This window comes from Osmerus mordax, chromosome 26 (assembly GCF_038355195.1).
Source record: "Osmerus mordax isolate fOsmMor3 chromosome 26, fOsmMor3.pri, whole genome shotgun sequence".
In the NCBI taxonomy this organism is placed as follows: domain Eukaryota; kingdom Metazoa; phylum Chordata; class Actinopteri; order Osmeriformes; family Osmeridae; genus Osmerus; species Osmerus mordax.
This window is the reverse complement of record NC_090075.1, coordinates 4248187-4265462: the sequence shown is the minus strand read 5'-3', so window position 1 is coordinate 4265462 and position 17276 is coordinate 4248187. Positions and strand designations below refer to the sequence as shown.

At 45.1% G+C, this 17276-nt stretch overlaps 1 protein-coding gene across 3 annotated transcripts in view; it reads left to right on the top strand.

Moving 5' to 3' along the window:
* The first annotated feature begins 1222 nt into the window (after positions 1-1222).
* Positions 1223-17276, top strand: part of pde4cb (phosphodiesterase 4C, cAMP-specific b) — a 36072-nt gene continuing 20018 nt past the window's right edge. Inside the window, exons 1-2 of one of the 3 annotated variants that reach the window (XM_067229478.1) lie at positions 4485-5966; positions 6111-6388. In XM_067229478.1, the coding sequence (XP_067085579.1) occupies positions 6312-6388 (77 nt within the window). In that variant the 5' untranslated portion in view covers positions 4485-5966; positions 6111-6311. Of the gene's footprint in view, positions 1297-4484; positions 5967-6110; positions 6389-12290; positions 12367-17276 lie in introns of those variants that run through there. The other 2 variants (XM_067229479.1, XM_067229480.1) reach the window with 2 other exon arrangements.

The following is a 17276-nucleotide window of genomic DNA, read 5'->3' as shown; positions in this document are numbered from 1 at the left end:
TGTCAGTTTCTGCTCCATCAGGATGCTAGCCTGACAGAGGGGGATGGATGTCCCAAGATAATGATCCAAAATGATTTGTAATTGAATGAGTGGTCGTTCCTCAGCCATCAGTCCAACATCCAAGCTTTCTCAAGTGTTTCAGTCGAATGGCCTTATTTGTACGTTTCCGCTGCTTTAGAGATGTACCGTAAGCATCGGAATACAAGTCAATCAGTGCTAGACAAATGTGGTAAATGAGTGACCTTTATGTATTGACATTAGAGCTGTACTTGTCCAGAAAAAGAAATAGTTGAGCAACCAGTCCTTTCTGTGACGCAGACAATGCTTTTAAACTTCACCTTCCTGCCTAATTTGCGGGGGGGCCCTTCCCGTAGGATTTAGCCAAATAGACCGTGCACAATGAGGGCCCCTATTCGGCCTCCCCAGCAATGTCCTGTTCCTTAACACAGCATCACAGGCATGTGCTTGCACAGGGAGAGCAAAAAAAAAAAAACATATTTTAAACGCTGGTTAATTTGTATACACTCATGACCTGAGAAAGGAAATGATTGTAAAATCACTTCCCCTTCCGAGCCAAACCCCCCCCCCCCCCCTCCTTGAGACCTTTGTGGTCTGATCCAGCTTGCCGAGGAGTCTGAGTGGGTTACGTCTCCTGTGGCTTTAGTGAACCCCTCAATAACTCAGGCTGGCCATATTTAGGCAGGAGGGGGGTGGGCACGGCTCAGTGCAATGTAAACAGAGCTTCCCCCGGAGGGGAGGGTGTGTGCTCTGCTTGTGTCCGTGTCTGTCAAGAGAGCCAGGAGATCTCTCTGAGCAAGGTGAACAAGATTCCGACGGGCGAAAGGGGAAAGTTTTCAAACGTGGTATGTTCCTTGACTGATTGACTTTTCCTCCAAGTGTCTTTTCCCTGAGCACGACCCGCATCAATCCCACACAAAACGTAGCAACTCTTTGATTCGGCAACCTATTGGACTCTGTTGGCAGCTTGTTGAACTGGAACCCAGCGGGGAAAGGGGAAGGGCCCTGTATAGAAGTACATCTGGGCTGCATTGGAGGCGAGCCACTCTGGGGTAGCATGTCAGAATCTGGGGCCTCCATCGCCATGGGTACCAGGACTCAGCCCATCAAACTGAAGTCGCGATCCACTGGAGGCTCACCCTGTGGCTCCCCCAAGATGTCCCCCAGGGACTCTCCTCGCAACTCGCCCCGAAACAACTCGCCGGTTCTCTTCCGCAAGATGCTGGTGAACCGCAGCATCACGCTGCAGAGGCGCTTCACTTTGGCTCACACACCCAGGTAACACCGGACCTACGGTGCATGTTCTCTCAAAGAGAAAGACTCACTTTTTTATTTTATTTTACTTGTGCGGAAATGTTTGATAGAACAAGGGTTGCCAGTGCTTTTACAGAGACACTGCAGTGTGCAAAGCCTGTCTATAATTGGTTTCATTGCTCCCTTATTGCAATCGCGAGATGACTGCTAGTTACCCTGCATATCTGTGTTTGTATATTACTGTTAGAGTCTGTTCAGCTGGCAGAATCTTTGACCTGTCACATTGCTAGATACTATTCTTGCATGTCATGTAGTTCTGTGTCACAAGACACAGTGAACAAAGCCTGCCGGTTAGTTCTGAAGGTAACTCCTGAGTCAAAATCATACGGTTAATGATTCTGTTGACGTCTCTTGTGTCCTCGTCTCAATGGGGTCTTTTGTTCCCGACGAGAGAGAGGGAGAGAGTGTGTCTCGTCTTGTGCCTAAGGTGTTCAGTTCTGTTAAGCAGGCCCGTCACAGGTCAACACTGTGCTGTTGTGTTGGTCATGGAGTTTTGTCGGGCTGTGCAAGTTCAACGCACTGCCTTCTGGGATAAACAACTCTGCTGGCTTACCTTCCTCTCCTCAACCTGGCTCGATAAAAGCGAAATCCATGGCTGTGTCCTGAGGGTGTTCTTAACAGGACCACATTTGGGGTTATTTTCACAAGGATTGCATGTGGCCAGCTTGTTTGTGGCATGGGCAGTCCGCCAAATGGTTCTGTACAGAGGCCTTGTTATAGCAGGTTAGGTTGTTTTTTTCCACAATACCTTATGGTCATCAAACCACTGGCGAGATAAGGAATAAGATAAAAGTAAAAAAAAAATGCTTTATTCTATGTTTATACATATTTCCTTACCTGCTGTGTACCTAACAGTTTTGTTGACAAAGAGACATATCATAGAGTACAACATCTCTTGAACTTATTAAAGGTACAGTGTAACAAGGACAACGACTACAAAACGATGCGTGGAGGACACAGTTAATGATACAAATGAAAACACAAACCCCAAACAATTTTTTCCAAAACACTCAGCAGTTGGTCTGTGCTCGTGGGGGTGGTGACGTCAGAGATGGATTTTCCATATCCAGGGTCATGACCTTAAGGTCATCATGGAGTTCTGGAGACCGCTTATGCACAAAAAAGGCTAATTTCTCTACCCAAAAGCCTCTAGAATGTTTAAACTGTAGGCCAGTGTGTTTAACCAATAATAAATTAGTTTTTTCTTTTTTGTCCTCCCTATTCTCTTTCACCCCAGTATTCTTCTCTCTGTGGGATAAATATCCTAATCAATCATATTATTTTTTGGGCATAAGCACACCTTAACTTAACTTTCTTTTCTCTGTGTTACAGTATAGCAGTGACTGTAATGGCAACATTTATCTTCAGATTAGGAAAGAACACTATCCAGAATATTCCAGTAAATAAGTCATGGACTTGGATTGACCTGGTTGTGGTGTATCATTAACTTGTTGACTAGATGAGCGGGCAGGGCTCCTTCTAGTTGAGATACGGAAGGGTATTTTTAGATACGGTGTGTGTTTTCCATACCAGCAAGATGTACCCCCGCCCCCCAACAACAGACCTAAAACATTTTTTACTCTATCTCAAGGTTAATAATAGTTTAGGTTAGAGGTTTGCTGAATCAGATTTGAAAACCTGTCTGTGTATGTAGCTGTGTTTTGAAACATGAGTTTCAATACTCCTGTTGTGGTTGGTTCCCTAAGAATAGAGAACACAGAATGTGGGTTACTGCCAGAAACCGTACGACTATACAGATTTAGTGTCGCTGATGAGGCATCTTTAAGTTTCATCAAAGACTCTTTATTTGGACAGTTAATCCAGCAAAATAAGGGGAGCCCTGCCCAGTCAATTCACCTTGATCAACTGTATGGAGTGCTCTTGGTTTACTGTTTTCTTGTGCATAGTTACTTGGCCAAACCGATTAGCCATGTTCCCCTGTTCTCCCTGTTCCCCTGTTCTCCCTGTTCCCCTGTTCTCCCTGTTCCTGGGTGTGGGAAGGAACATGTGGAAGAGTTAACCCTTGTGTTATCTTCGGGTCATTCTGACCCATCAGTTATTGTGACCCACCATCGTATTGCGACAACTTTACCGCATACAAAAACAAAGTGAAGCATTTTCTTTTAACCGTTCGGCTGTTTCAGACCCCCCACATTGCGAAAGTTAAAAGAAAATAATTTTTATTTGTTTTTGTATTGGGTAAAATTGGGTAAACACAATGATGGTTTGTTATGAACCTTTGGGTCATGTGACCCGAAGGCAGCACAAGGGTTAAACTTTATGAAACTTTCAAGGATGATCGTTTTTGAACGATGCAGTCGTTTTACAGAGTGCAATTATTTATTTATTTTTTACCGGCAATATAAGTTCACAAGCACTTTGTCTGGTTGTGCAATTGAGTTCAACGTGACATATTTTTCATGAAGCAAAGCAGATGTATACAAGTCAGCACAGGTCCGCAAGCGCTGCCCTGCCTTTAACGTCATAGAAGATAAATCGAGCATGTTGCAGTGCAGGGGAGTGTAAACTGCTGCAGATAAACACAAGAGGGTTCGTCAGCGAGGTATGTGTTGGCAACTGGGGTTGCAGTCTCTCAGACAGGGCACCGGAGATAAGGAGTGCCCGGCCCCAGAAGAGAACGTCTGCAGACTTACAGATGAAACCCTCCTGCTCCATCTGCAGTCCTCCTTCAATAAAAAACACACTGAGTCCTATGAGTCCCCTGTTACGCAACTCACACACACCTTAAACCGAGGATTAACTCATCACCCGCACCAAGAGACTTGATGAAAGATTGTACCATTGTGGCAAAGATCCCTTCCCATGGTTTGTGGATCTGTGTGTGTGTGTGTGTTTTGGTGGGTACGGTGTGGCTGCGTGTGTGTGTGTTTCCCCTAGGCCAATGTGTGCGTTTGAACACAAGGAGGCGTGGCTCTGGATGTCCTATGTGTGTGTCTCGGTCAAGGCCGTAGTCTTGGCCTACAGTAGGCAACATTTAAAAACCCCCTCATGTTGTCATTGGCAGGAGCTCCAACCATGTTCCCCCCCCCCTTCCTCCGCCCCCCTTCACCCCACCCCACGCCGCCCCCCTTCCCCCACCCTCACTGCCCTTCCCCCAGTTTCCACTCCACAGTCAGATTGACAGATCGAAGAGCACATGTTTGGGTGTGTTTCATGCTCTGATGAGCCTGTGAGATTAGGATTGAGGACAGTGTGTGACCCTGCACTGGCTAGCATTCTTTTGTACAAACTTTTAACTAGGGACTTCCTAGGTCCCATTCCACAAAAGAACTGACATTCTTTACCGAGTCTCAACAGAATGTGAACTGCTAATGTAGAATGTTCATTTAGGTTTCAGCTCCTCAAATCAAAGAATGTCCACAGCAGAAAAGTTGCCTTGACACTGTTCACCAAAGAGGAGCATAATCACACTTGACATCCTCAATCAACCGGTTCCAGAAGGTAAAGGATGGCCAAAAAAGAGACAGTTGCCAGGTAGACAAATCTAATACAGTGTAGATTCTGTATCCTCTGTCCTTAAATCTCTTAGTATACCAGCTCGTGGTCACAGCCCAAGAACTAAGCACTCCACCTGACAGCGTTCCAGAACCCTCTCTCCTTCCCCTTCTTTTACCCCTTTACCAATGGGTGCCAACAATGCATCCTGTGATTATTTAGCTGTAGGGGGGTGGAGAGGGTGCCTGATTAGGAAGCATGTCGATCCCACGTGGCAGCCTAGCCTGAGTGGAACGAGTGCTGGGAGGCATCGCAGCGAGACGCCCAGCTGCATCACAGGGGAGCCAGACGACCCACAAACAAGTCCGGACACACATGACAAACTTGGTGTGTCGAAAGACGTTAACTGGTTAAACCCACTGTGAGATCGCTCTTGTAATTGAGACTCATCTCCAGGCATCTTAGCGGTGGTCTGTCGTTGTACTCATAGACAACCAACCAAAGCAGCATCAGATTCTTTTTTGGGGGTTCTTTTGTCTTTTTCTTTTTTAACTTTTAACTTTATTTTTGGCTTGACCCAGATTTGGCAGCTCCTGCGCCAAAGCCCAAATTGTTCTCATCCTAATGCAGAGGTCCCGAGGAAAAAAAAATAGGGGAAAAACGACAAGAGCGCAGAGTTTGGAGGACCTTTCGGACCTCGTCTCAGGGGATTGACAAAGCTCCCACACTACAGAGGGGAGGTCAGCCCTCGCTCATGCCGTCCTCCTCCTCTCTCTGTCTCTCTCTCTCTCTCTGAGACTCCACTTGCAAAGTTTCTTCATTATTCAGGAAGAGGGAAAAAAAGTCTGTTGTGAAGAAGAAGCCAGTCGTTGAGAAGTTTGACAGCGAGGGAGAAGAAAGAGGAAGTACTGTTTTCGAGGCTTAAATGAGTTTGCGCCTTTCAGTTCTGCCACTCTCAGGATGTTCTAAAGTTTGCCTCATCGGAGCCAGGAAACTCTGATATCAACCGAGCCTGCAGTTGCATCGCGTCTACCTTTCTCTCTTTCCTTTTCTCATTTTGTTCTGTAGCAGGTCAGAGCGACGACTACTTTTCATCTTTGTTGAGACCTGTTTCGATCGGGAACTCCTTTTCATTCCAGCTCTCCTCACCGTCAGCTACTGTACTGGGGCGGCAGCAGGTAGTTGGCTTGGCAGTTTCTGTTCTCATATACCTTGAACACCTGTCTCTTCTTTCATCTGTGTGGGGAAGGGCCAGTGACATAACCCCCCCTCTCCCCTTCCCCCAACCCCCCCCCCCCCCCCCCCCCCCCCCCCCCCCCCAGCCAAGCCTCTCCAAAAAACCTGCAGCATGCGGCGTGTCCGGGACATTTCTAAAAGTTCTGAGAAGAGGACCCAGTGGAGTGCCAGGTCATCTGCCAGGTCCCGTGTGACTGGATGGATGCTTTGACTCCTCTGCTGTGTCGTCGATAATGACCCAGTAAGGCTTTGAAAAACCATATGAGTTGGAAACACTGAGTGGCACAATGAACAAGGACTCCCGGTTAGCACGGAAAGGCATGCCGTTGGGACACGGGCATGGACGCAGGCACTCGTGTTTGGGGTACGTAAACTGGATTTTTTTGTGGTGAGAATACAGGGGGGGGGGGGGGAGGGGGGGGGGGGGTGGAGGGGGGGGGCGGTGTGGGAGGGCGGTTGACTGTTGGCATCCTCTCTGTTTCTTGCGGTCTCGAAACAAACAATGTTTTGGTAGTCAGTAGCAAATGTTCAAGCATGTGGGTTAGGTCTTTCAGTGCTTGCACCTTTGGTTAAAACCCATAGAGCATAGATCCAGATCAACCTTTTTGGAAGGTATAAGGCTTACTTTGATTATTTGTATCCTCTTTTATTGATTCTCAATACAATGTCTGAATTGCAGCTGATGACACACTGCTGTGTGGCATAAGAGGAAGCTGGAGATTGGTGTGACACGAACACTTCTAACTGGGCTTCCTGTTTTTGTGGCAGTGTGGATTTCAAATGTTTTTAATGTCTTCAGGAAAACATGCAATGTGCGTGTCCACCACTTGATATTGCAAATTTGAATGGAAAATGTTTGCAGTCAGTCAGTCAAACCAGTATTCCCAGCCATAGCTACGTGTGGAAACGGGTGTGTGTATATTGTGTTTGGATCTGTATACAATAGATGATTAATTCTGTGTTCCTGAGAATGTGCGTATTCATTTTGCATCTGCATGTTTATATTTGCGTGGTGTGTGGCTACATGTATATGTCTACTTCTGTGTTTATTTAGGCTAGTCTGTGCACAGCCGTGGAGAAGCTTGAGGCTAGGATCGATAGAACCAGCCCTGTCTGCTGATGTCACAATGGAAGGGAGGGTTAGAGAGAGACAGTCACGCTGGTGACACATGCATATCGTGTGTGTGTGTGTGTGTGTGTGTGTGTCTGTCTACATGCCTGGATGAGTTACCACTGGGATGACTGGCACCATTTCATATTAACCACAAGCTCTCTGTGAAAGACCGGGGTCCCCAGTGATTCAACAGAACCAGACATAAACCGCAGACATTTGTAAAGTTTCCTGTAGTCCAGCCTAGACGATGTCTAACAATTGCATTAGTGATTTGCTTCACCCCCCCCCCCCCCCCCCCTGGCCACATTCTATATGAATTCCTCTGGGCTGCTATTGACTTTCAATGGCTTGGTTTTGTACCATGTTCTCAATGTACCCGAGTGGACACATCACATTGTTTCTGTATACTTGTGTAAGCATACCTTTTTTATTTATACGTTTTGGTTGAGGGGATCTGAGACACTTCAGGGTCCTTTCATTGCCTCTGTTGCGTAATGTGAAGAACAGTTACGGAAGCCTGTTTGGTTCTAATACAGTTGAGGGCCTAAACAACGCGCAGACTTTAATATTTTAAGCGCATTCTTTTGTTCAAAGGGAAACTTAAGATCTTATGACCATGAAAATAGCCATGGGAAAATATAGCCCTTTGAAGTAGATGTGGAGCTGTCCTTTTTCTTTTACGTAAACAAGGTTGTTCCCAGTAGCAAGCAGGTCTGCTCATCAGTGACCTCGTCTGAGCACTTACTGTCTTGTCAAAGTCTTTAGGTGTGGCCAAGTGGTCTTCAGACCCAGTCCACTCTGGTACCTTCTCTCTCACTGATAACACCAGCTGTGGTCACTCTGCTGAGCACTAGGACAGAGAGGGTTCTGCAGTAATCTCTTGCCCCAGGCCTGTACAGTGCTTTCCACAACTCCCTATTTATCATAATATGGATGAGAGAGAGAGAAAGTGAGACAGACGGGCGTGTTTTTAATAATCAGCGGAACTCGCCTAGAATGTACTTCAGTTACTGCCTCAACCAACCACGACACGACCAGTCCATACGCAGTAATAACATTATTGAAAGCAAAGGCCAAGTTGCCCCCTTATCCCGACCCCACTTAAAAGAGAACAGGAATGATAATAAAGGCAACAATAGCATAGCAACCCTGCGTGAATCCAAATGCAACCCCCTCCTCCCACACACACATACCAAATAAATTAAGCACCCCGAGCCTTGAATAGTTCCCCCTACCCTGGCAGAGACTACAGGGGGAACGGGTGGGGGGAGGGGGGGGGGGGGGAGGGGGGGGGGGGGAGGGGGGTCACATGCGTCAAAACGCAGCTACATATTCTCAGTCCCTCTGCATGACCGTGCTCTCCAACCCCTCCAAAATCATATTGATTGCTCCATTTAAGGCCTTCTGTTACTCTGGGCCACTTTTTGTGAGCATTGATCTGACAGTGGTTGTAATTATGGATTACAGGCTTGTGGTCAGCTAATGTTATGGTCATGGATATTATTGGAGTGTTAGGAGTTTTTGTCTGTTTGTTTCATCAGTCCAATTCTGTAAGCACCCGCTATGTTCTATGGGAAACATTGCTGGCCCATGCTTGCTAAGCTAGGGGTTTCTGAAGTCGTTTGCCAGGAAAAATGTGTTGTTAGTTTCAATGGTTTTAATGTTTCAGTTGGCAGACATACACTATGAGCCATGTAAGTAGATCAGTTGAATCCAAAATTTGTTTGGGTGATCATTTATCCATCCATCAATGATTTAAACTGTGGATACAGTGTTTGTAGTATATATCAGCTGTTCTGAGACACTTCAAGATTAGTCGACAAATATGTTTACCAACCAATAGATTTTTGCTGGTTTGTTACCCTTGAATTGGAGCCTGTAATGGAGAAAGCCTCTTGATTCCCTCTCCAGTGTAAATGAGGATTTATTGATCCACTTCTCATTCTCCAGTTCACCAAGCTCTTGAGAAGCAAGACATGTTTCTGCGCATGTAATATCCCACACCTAAACCAGCATTCTTTGCCTGATATTAATCAAATCAAATATTGTTATTGTTATTGCTATTGTTATTCCAGGTTTATTCTCTTGTATGGTCTATCTTAGAAGTTTTCAGTTGAAGTCATCAGCACTCAAATTGACATACTGTAAATACAATTTCTTTCAAACATATCCAAAATAGTCCACAAGAGGGTGCAAGAGGATTGGTTTTGCTACACTGTCTCTTCACACAGTCATTGCATGGTAGGAATGGATTCAATGCCAAGTCCCAAGTCATCTTTAATGATGAATAACTATCATGTTTTGCCATGTAAAATTCAGCTTAGCCACTGTCCTAAAATATGTAGTGACCCGAAAGATAACTGCAGAAGTCACATCTTGACTAAACCGTACAGTCCAAAAAGGCCAAAGGTTTTTGTTCCGAACTCCAGTTAGATCTGGCAGTTCCAGACCAGACTATTGATTGTAATGTTAACATTTTTGTGTGTGGTTTAACCCCCTAACCACATGTACAAACTACATTGACATTTTGATGAGGGCATTTTAAGGGCAGTATAGCTTACACAGACAATCCATAATGTTAGGACTCCCAGCCATACGAACACCCAAAAATATCAGGGCCAGGGCAGTCTCGCTTAGGCCACGGCAGTAAAGCAGTGAGCCGGTGACACTGCATAGCAGAGCGCTCCACCTCTGGGTATGGTTACTTCCCCCCCCCCCCCCCCCCCCCCCCGGCAACGGAACGCTGGATGGCATGAGGCGCATTCTTGGCAAGCGACCACCGGCGTCTTTTTCAAGACCCAACACGTTTCTCATACACGTTGCGCAAGGAGCCTCGGGCACGGATGTGTGTCAGTCAGCGAGAGACTAGAAACCCTTCATGTGTACACACTTCCCGGTCCCTTTTTCAAAGTGGAGCCCGACCTCGCTGTGTACCTTGGTACCCCAAGCACCTGTTACAATGACTTGTGTTCATGACTGGTCATATAGAGTGAGTTTAAGGAATATCTCTTATTTTCGCTCCAGGGGTTAAAGGTCTGGTCAGTGCTTTTGGTGAATTCCTTTTTTTTCTTTTTATTATTATTATTATGAGGGAACAATCTTGTCTCGCATATTCACACGTATTCCCTACGTGACAATGTTTCTAGAAGGTTCTGTCTTGCGTGGTGCAGCGGCACCTTCGCTGACAATGCAATTCTATTTTTAATCATTCTAAACGGTGCCATGTGTCGCTGGAGGATGATAGATGTGGTGTCACTCCCCCCCCCCCTGCTTCGTCTTCTCCTAGCCTCAGTTCAACCGAATGCTCGACCACATCTACAGTGTGACTAGAGTACCTGTTGCTCCTCACCGGACAAGCTCTCACTCAGTAGAGTGATTGGCTAAATTAATTCTCCGCTTGTCAAGCACACATTCCTCCCATCAGCCGAGGTTTGACCCCAGACACCAGCTGGTTTCTTTCTGTTCCTGTCGTGTGTACCCCGCCCTCGCTCTCGATATCCCTCCTTCCCTGCAAACTCAAACCTTACAAAAACAGACTGTAGAATGACAGATGCAGACATAGCCTGCTGTACTGTTTGCCATGCAGTCCTTCACTGTAGGATAAGTGAAAAAGCGCTTTTTTAGGTTGTTGTTCCATCACATGCAGTGAATAATTTGAGTGATTGAATTTTACTCAAAATTTGAGTAAAATTAGATCAATTTTTACTAAGTAACATTGCCTGAATTAAGACACTAATCTGATCTTTTTGTTTATTAACAAGAAAGTGGGTCTCTTTGTCACTTGGCATGTCATGGGACTGCTAAACACTGGACAGTGACTGTTACATAAGAACTAGATACCATAAGGGATGAACAGTAGCACAAAATGATTCAGGTGTTCACCCCAAGAGCTAACATTTGAAAAGACTCTTTCTCATCCCTCCTTTTTTTCTTCCCATATACCTGATGACGTGGCTCTCGTTCTCCCTAACAGACAAATATTTACCCCTAATTTCATCAGCGCCAGTCCAAGTGCAGGAGAACAGCTCCAGCATAGCCCTCACTTACCGTACTGGCTGAGTTTATTCCAAGTTTTTCGTTTACATACAGTTTACTTGGACAGGAATCACGTCTGAGGTTATGCTAGTCGAAATGGCCCTGGCAGATTGGGGGGGGGGGTTATTTTACAATTCTAATGTTCTTTTTAGAAGAATATTTTTTAAACATTGTGAATGCAGGACTGCTGGTACTATGGGTTAACACTGAGACCAAGAAATGTCGTCTCTGAGCCCTTGCTTTCACAGCTCTGACCTCACAGTTCGTCTGACTCACACACACAGACTCGGGAAGGGAAAGAGTGCGCGCACACACACACAGTTAGGCACACAGCTGTTTTAGAAACTTCGGCTCTACATGTGTTCAGCTGTCAGAGGGAGTCGGGACTCGAAGGTAGAGGACGCGCTTCACAAGTGCACTGCAGGAGAAGACCAGAGAGAGAGAGAAAGAGAGAGGGGGAGGTTTAACGTCAGCGGGGGGGATAGTATTGAAGGAGACCTTGATAGCTGGACACAGGACATTGGAAAATACTCCGTCAAGTCCATCATTTGGTCCTTTTTTTTCTTTAGTTTGAATGCCTTTTCAAAGAAGTCGCTGGGACTTTCATGCAAATGTTTTCACTGTGGTGTATTAGCTCGGTCCGACAGGAGAAGATGCACATCGACTCCTCCGCTGAGAGACGCGTTTCTCAGGTCGAACGTTAAAAGATGTCTCAGTGGTCCCGAGGATTTCTCTCATGCCTTTTCGACGGAAGGAATGTTGACGGAAAACGCCAAGAAGGACTTTCGTCAGTGCTCCACGCTTGAACTCCACCAGGGATTCTATCAGTCTTATTGTTGTTTTGGCCTTTTTGCTTCCTCCTTTCGGACCCGTTGTTTGTTTAAGCGACAATGGAAACCAGGTGCGGCGTGAGAAAGCTGAGGCCTCGCAAACGGAGAGGAACGACACAGCGCTAGCCCGTCTTGCGAGACGAACGAAAGGAAAGCGAGAGCGTCAGAAAGAGAGAAGGGGGGGTGGGGGGGGGGGGGGGGGTACAAGGAGGCATAAAGGAAGAAGGGGAGAAATATGAGTTTGCCAACAAACTGTGTAATGCCCGCTCCCTCGGACCGATCCTTTAAAGTCCGTAATGGGAATATATGTGGATCTCCCAGTGCGGTCAACCGACCCATTGACATTGTGCAGAAACGCAGACGGTAACACATCAAAATTATTACCTCGCACCACACGTGCAGTTGTCTATTCAACATTAACATGTTCCCGAAAATGTGTCTTCCTTATACATGTGGGAGGTCTCTTCCTCCGTGTATATGCATTTACCTTTTTCTGTTCTCTAATTTACATTTAGTGTTCCTGGAAAATGTTTAGCCTGCAGGAAAATTCAAAACCGCCGGTGTTAAATGAAGAGCGTGGGCCGTGTTGTGGTGATTTGGTAGCTGAGAAACACAGCTGGTAGTTTCTACAAGGAGTCCTGTGACTTTTGGTCACTCACTGAGAGATTTAGCCTGGAGGTGCGCTTGTCTTAATGTGGAACACATGGTTGACCTGCGCAGGTGAAGTCAAAGGTCGCATGTTCCATGACAGAGTTACTACCACTATTTGCCTTTTTTATACGTCAGCATGCTCACACACACAGACACATACACACAGACCCCCAAACACCACTGCTACAGTATACTGAACAGATGGCACTACGTGAAGGGGACCATTATATTGTGTGGGACGCACCCAGCGGACTATTCCCGCCAGTCCCACTGCTCAGTTTTGAGAAGTTAAAGGAAACATGACTAATTCTGTATCTGGCTTTTCAGAAAGCATGACGACAGACCTCTGTCCTGGCGGAACAACTGTATGTTTATAATGTCAGCCCTCAAATGTTTAAAAAACCCTTCAAAGAAAACGTCTAATGACTGTGAGTCAGGCATGTTTATAGGCACATGTTGCAGCCTGATGAATTGAGCATATGCGACTAATAACACAGTGAAGTACAGAAGAAAAGTGCCTTTTTAACCCTGCTCCCCAGTCCAGTTTCCATTCATGTTTAGGAGCAGCCGAGCCACAACGCTCTGCTTTCAACATGAGGGACTTTTAGCTGAACTGATACAAATATACAAGATTCATCCAGATACACGCACACACAAACAACGTTATTGTTCATCTTTCTGTAAACTTTTTGTGTCTTAATGATACAGTTCAAGTCGTCCACGAAATCAGCATACAATCTAATATACTATGTGTCAGGTATGAGTATTCCCTCTACTAACAAACCACATAGATTTTTTGTTTATGATTCAGTACAAGGGAGTCAGTGAATATCCTGTCTCCTTGTCTGTAATGGGATTCTGAGTTGATTTAGATTTGACCAGCTCTTAACGTGTACACAAATTGGTCACTGATTTAAGAGCCAGATAATGCATGGTGAATTGTGACATTAGTCATCATACATACAGGGTCTCTCTCTCTGTCTCTCTCCCGCAAAACGGCGCTTTTATACTGCCGCACATATACAGAAGACAAAAAAACATTAAATATTCATATACCATTTTTGGGGGGCCTAAGACTTCTTCACAGTACTGTATATTAAAGCAATTCAGTCTTGGGTACGAGAACGCGAGCCTGTAAAGAGGAGCACCGTTGAGTCATTTTAAAAACTACGAGCTTCCAGATTTCTCTGGTTCCCAGGCTACTGAGCATTTCATTTCACGGCTGAGGTTGCACTGTACTTTAGAAGCCTCTCTATGTAAACTGAAAGAAAACGATCGGCAGTCCTTGGCTGTCATCCAGCTGGTTGACCCCTTGAATGTGGAACACTGTTCAAAGGTCGAATGTTTTGTGGTGTTTTGTGGATTTGTAATGCTGTGCGTCCAGTTTGTGTGGCTCACTGGTCTGGTCACAGGCCTATTGTTATTGGTGCTAGGGGAGAATGGACTCTAGCGTGCGACACAGTGCATTTGAGTACTCAAATGATTATTTAATCAGAATAGGGGTCTGGTTAGGCAGTAGGATGGTAGACGGCAGGGCAGACGTGCTCGGTAGGAGGGGTAGACCGGTGGACAGACAGGTAGACGGAGGATGAGGTGAATCTGGGCCAGGAGAAACGGGAGACAGTTAGCAAGTACGACAAAAAAACTAAAGAGATGCCCCCCCCCCACACATACACACACACACACACAAACAGATGTACACACCAACACACAGCGCACAATCAGACATAGACAGATAGAGACTGCCACTAGGAGGCTGATGTGGACTGATGTGTCACCCGTACACCACGGAGGTCAGGCTTAATTTCGTAATTGCTTCGATTCCTAATTGATTCAAGAGGTCACCATTGAATCTAACCTGAATTGAATTAACTATTTTCCCAGTGGATGAATGAAACCGCATAAGACCACACAGGCTCCCAGAACCTTGTTGGGTGTGCTCAAGCCTTCGGCGAGAGCACAACCTTTGTTCTCTCACATATATATTATTATTATTATTCTTGCCCCCCTAAAACTCAGTCAATATTTGGCCTACATAGACAACCTAGGTGTCAAAAGTTTCGTCTTGGTAGCGATTGAGTTGCTTCTATTGGGATTTACGTTCCGTTGCATGGTTTAGGCTCAAGTTACGTTTTTGTGGCGAAAAGTGAAGCTAACAGTGGCTAATTTGCTAGCCACAGTCACTGACATTACTAACGTCACTACGTCACTAACATCATGAAAACACGCGTGACTACCTGTAGCAGAACATTCGTTTTGCATCTGTTAACTTGGGGGATAGCTAGGCTAACTATAGCTTTACTGCAAGGCAGCTGCAGAAACGCCACAAGCAAAGAGGCCAGGGTGATAACTATTTACTTATTTTACTTTGTGATGTGAAACACAATTGTAAAATGTGATGTACAATATTAGCTGATATTATTAAGGAAGTAGGCCCACATCTACTTTCGGAAACGGTAGTCTACTATTTCACTGAAGCATTAGCATCATGACATTAGCCTCTGTTACCCGGGCAACACATACTACAGTGGTCTATGATGCATCTGTTTTCAATCATTTAAAATAAACATTCCTCACAAATACATTTTCGTTGTAGGATTTATTATGACATTACATTACAAGTAAACGATTTGTTGGTGAAATTATCATTACCTGTGGTTTCAAACCAGTTTTGCTCACTGCAACGCTGTAGCCTACTGTACGCGAGACACACTACAAAAACATTTACATTTACATTTAGTCATTTAGCAGACGCTCTTATCCAGAGCGACTTACAGTAAGTACAGGGACATTCCCCCGAGGCAAGTAGGGTGAAGTGCCTTGCCCAAGGACACAACGTCAGTTTGCATGACCGGGAATCGAACTGGCAACCTTCGGATTACTAGCCCGATTCCCTCACCGCTCAGCCACCTGACTCCCAAAACATCTACTACACAGCTGTTTAGGAAGTCAAACGGCGACAGAACATGTTTGACACTACCCTTACTTAAATCAAAAGTCTTTCAATAGGTGAAACTATCTGACTACTAACCTGAACTTCATTGCCACAGCCTAAACTTTGTCAATCTGTTCATTTTCAGTTAGCAGATGGTACTGTTTGAATCGCGATTCTATCTTCTGCCGGTAACGTCGTAGAATAATCTTCAAAGGGGGTTCTTTATTAATGAATGAATGCAATATGAGTAGGCTAAATGCCTGAAAATATCACGAGAAGGGAAAACTTAAAAGGACGTTTAAGTCATAGAGATTAGGTCCATTTTTACACCGGTCTGCCAAATTTATTCGTTTTGATTCAGCCTGTCAGCTGCCTCTTGCAGGGGAAATGAGAAGACATCATATTTCATTCTACACTTCACTCGTATTTTGAGTTGTAAATGAGCGGCAAAAAAAAGATGCTTTTAAATCTATGTAATCTTTATAAATAATAAGTAGGCCCGATGCATTTTTATAGAAAATATACAGACCCCTGTGCAACCGACGCAAGCAAGCACACCCAACAATTTCCCCAGAAATTGTATCCTCTCTAGTTATAATATGAAAATGCTAATTTAAATGCTAATTCATTCAGTCATTTAGCAGACGCTCTTATCCAGAGCTCAATGCTAATGAAAATCCAAATGTAAATGCAATCTGCCTCACTCCCTTCCCCCCCCAAAAAAACAGTATCTGATCAATGCATTGATGGCTATTTGAACCCACATGCTGTGACCTGTCCTCTACGGTAAGAGGAGTGACTTCTCCACTCAGGGAGGATGTGAAGATGCTCTAAAGTGAAGCTCTGTTTTCGGAAACGAAAACAGACAGGTAGACGGAGGATGAGGTGAATCTGGGCCAGGAGAAACGGGAGACAGTTAGCAAGTACGACAAAAAAACTAAAGAGATGCCCCCCCCCCACACATACACACACACACACACAAACAGATGTACACACCAACACACAGCGCACAATCAGACATAGACAGATAGAGACTGCCACTAGGAGGCTGATGTGGACTGATGTGTCACCCGTACACCACGGAGGTCAGGCTTAATTTCGTAATTGCTTCGATTCCTAATTGATTCAAGAGGTCACCATTGAATCTAACCTGAATTGAATTAACTATTTTCCCAGTGGATGAATGAAACCGCATAAGACCACACAGGCTCCCAGAACCTTGTTGGGTGTGCTCAAGCCTTCGGCGAGAGCACAACCTTTGTTCTCTCACATATATATTATTATTATTATTCTTGCCCCCCTAAAACTCAGTCAATATTTGGCCTACATAGACAACCTAGGTGTCAAAAGTTTCGTCTTGGTAGCGATTGAGTTGCTTCTATTGGGATTTACGTTCCGTTGCATGGTTTAGGCTCAAGTTACGTTTTTGTGGCGAAAAGTGAAGCTAACAGTGGCTAATTTGCTAGCCACAGTCACTGACATTACTAACGTCACTACGTCACTAACATCATGAAAACACGCGTGACTACCTGTAGCAGAACATTCGTTTTGCATCTGTTAACTTGGGGGATAGCTAGGCTAACTATAGCTTTACTGCAAGGCAGCTGCAGAAACGCCACAAGCAAAGAGGCCAGGGTGATAACTATTTACTTATTTTACTTTGTGATGTGAAACACAATTGTAAAAT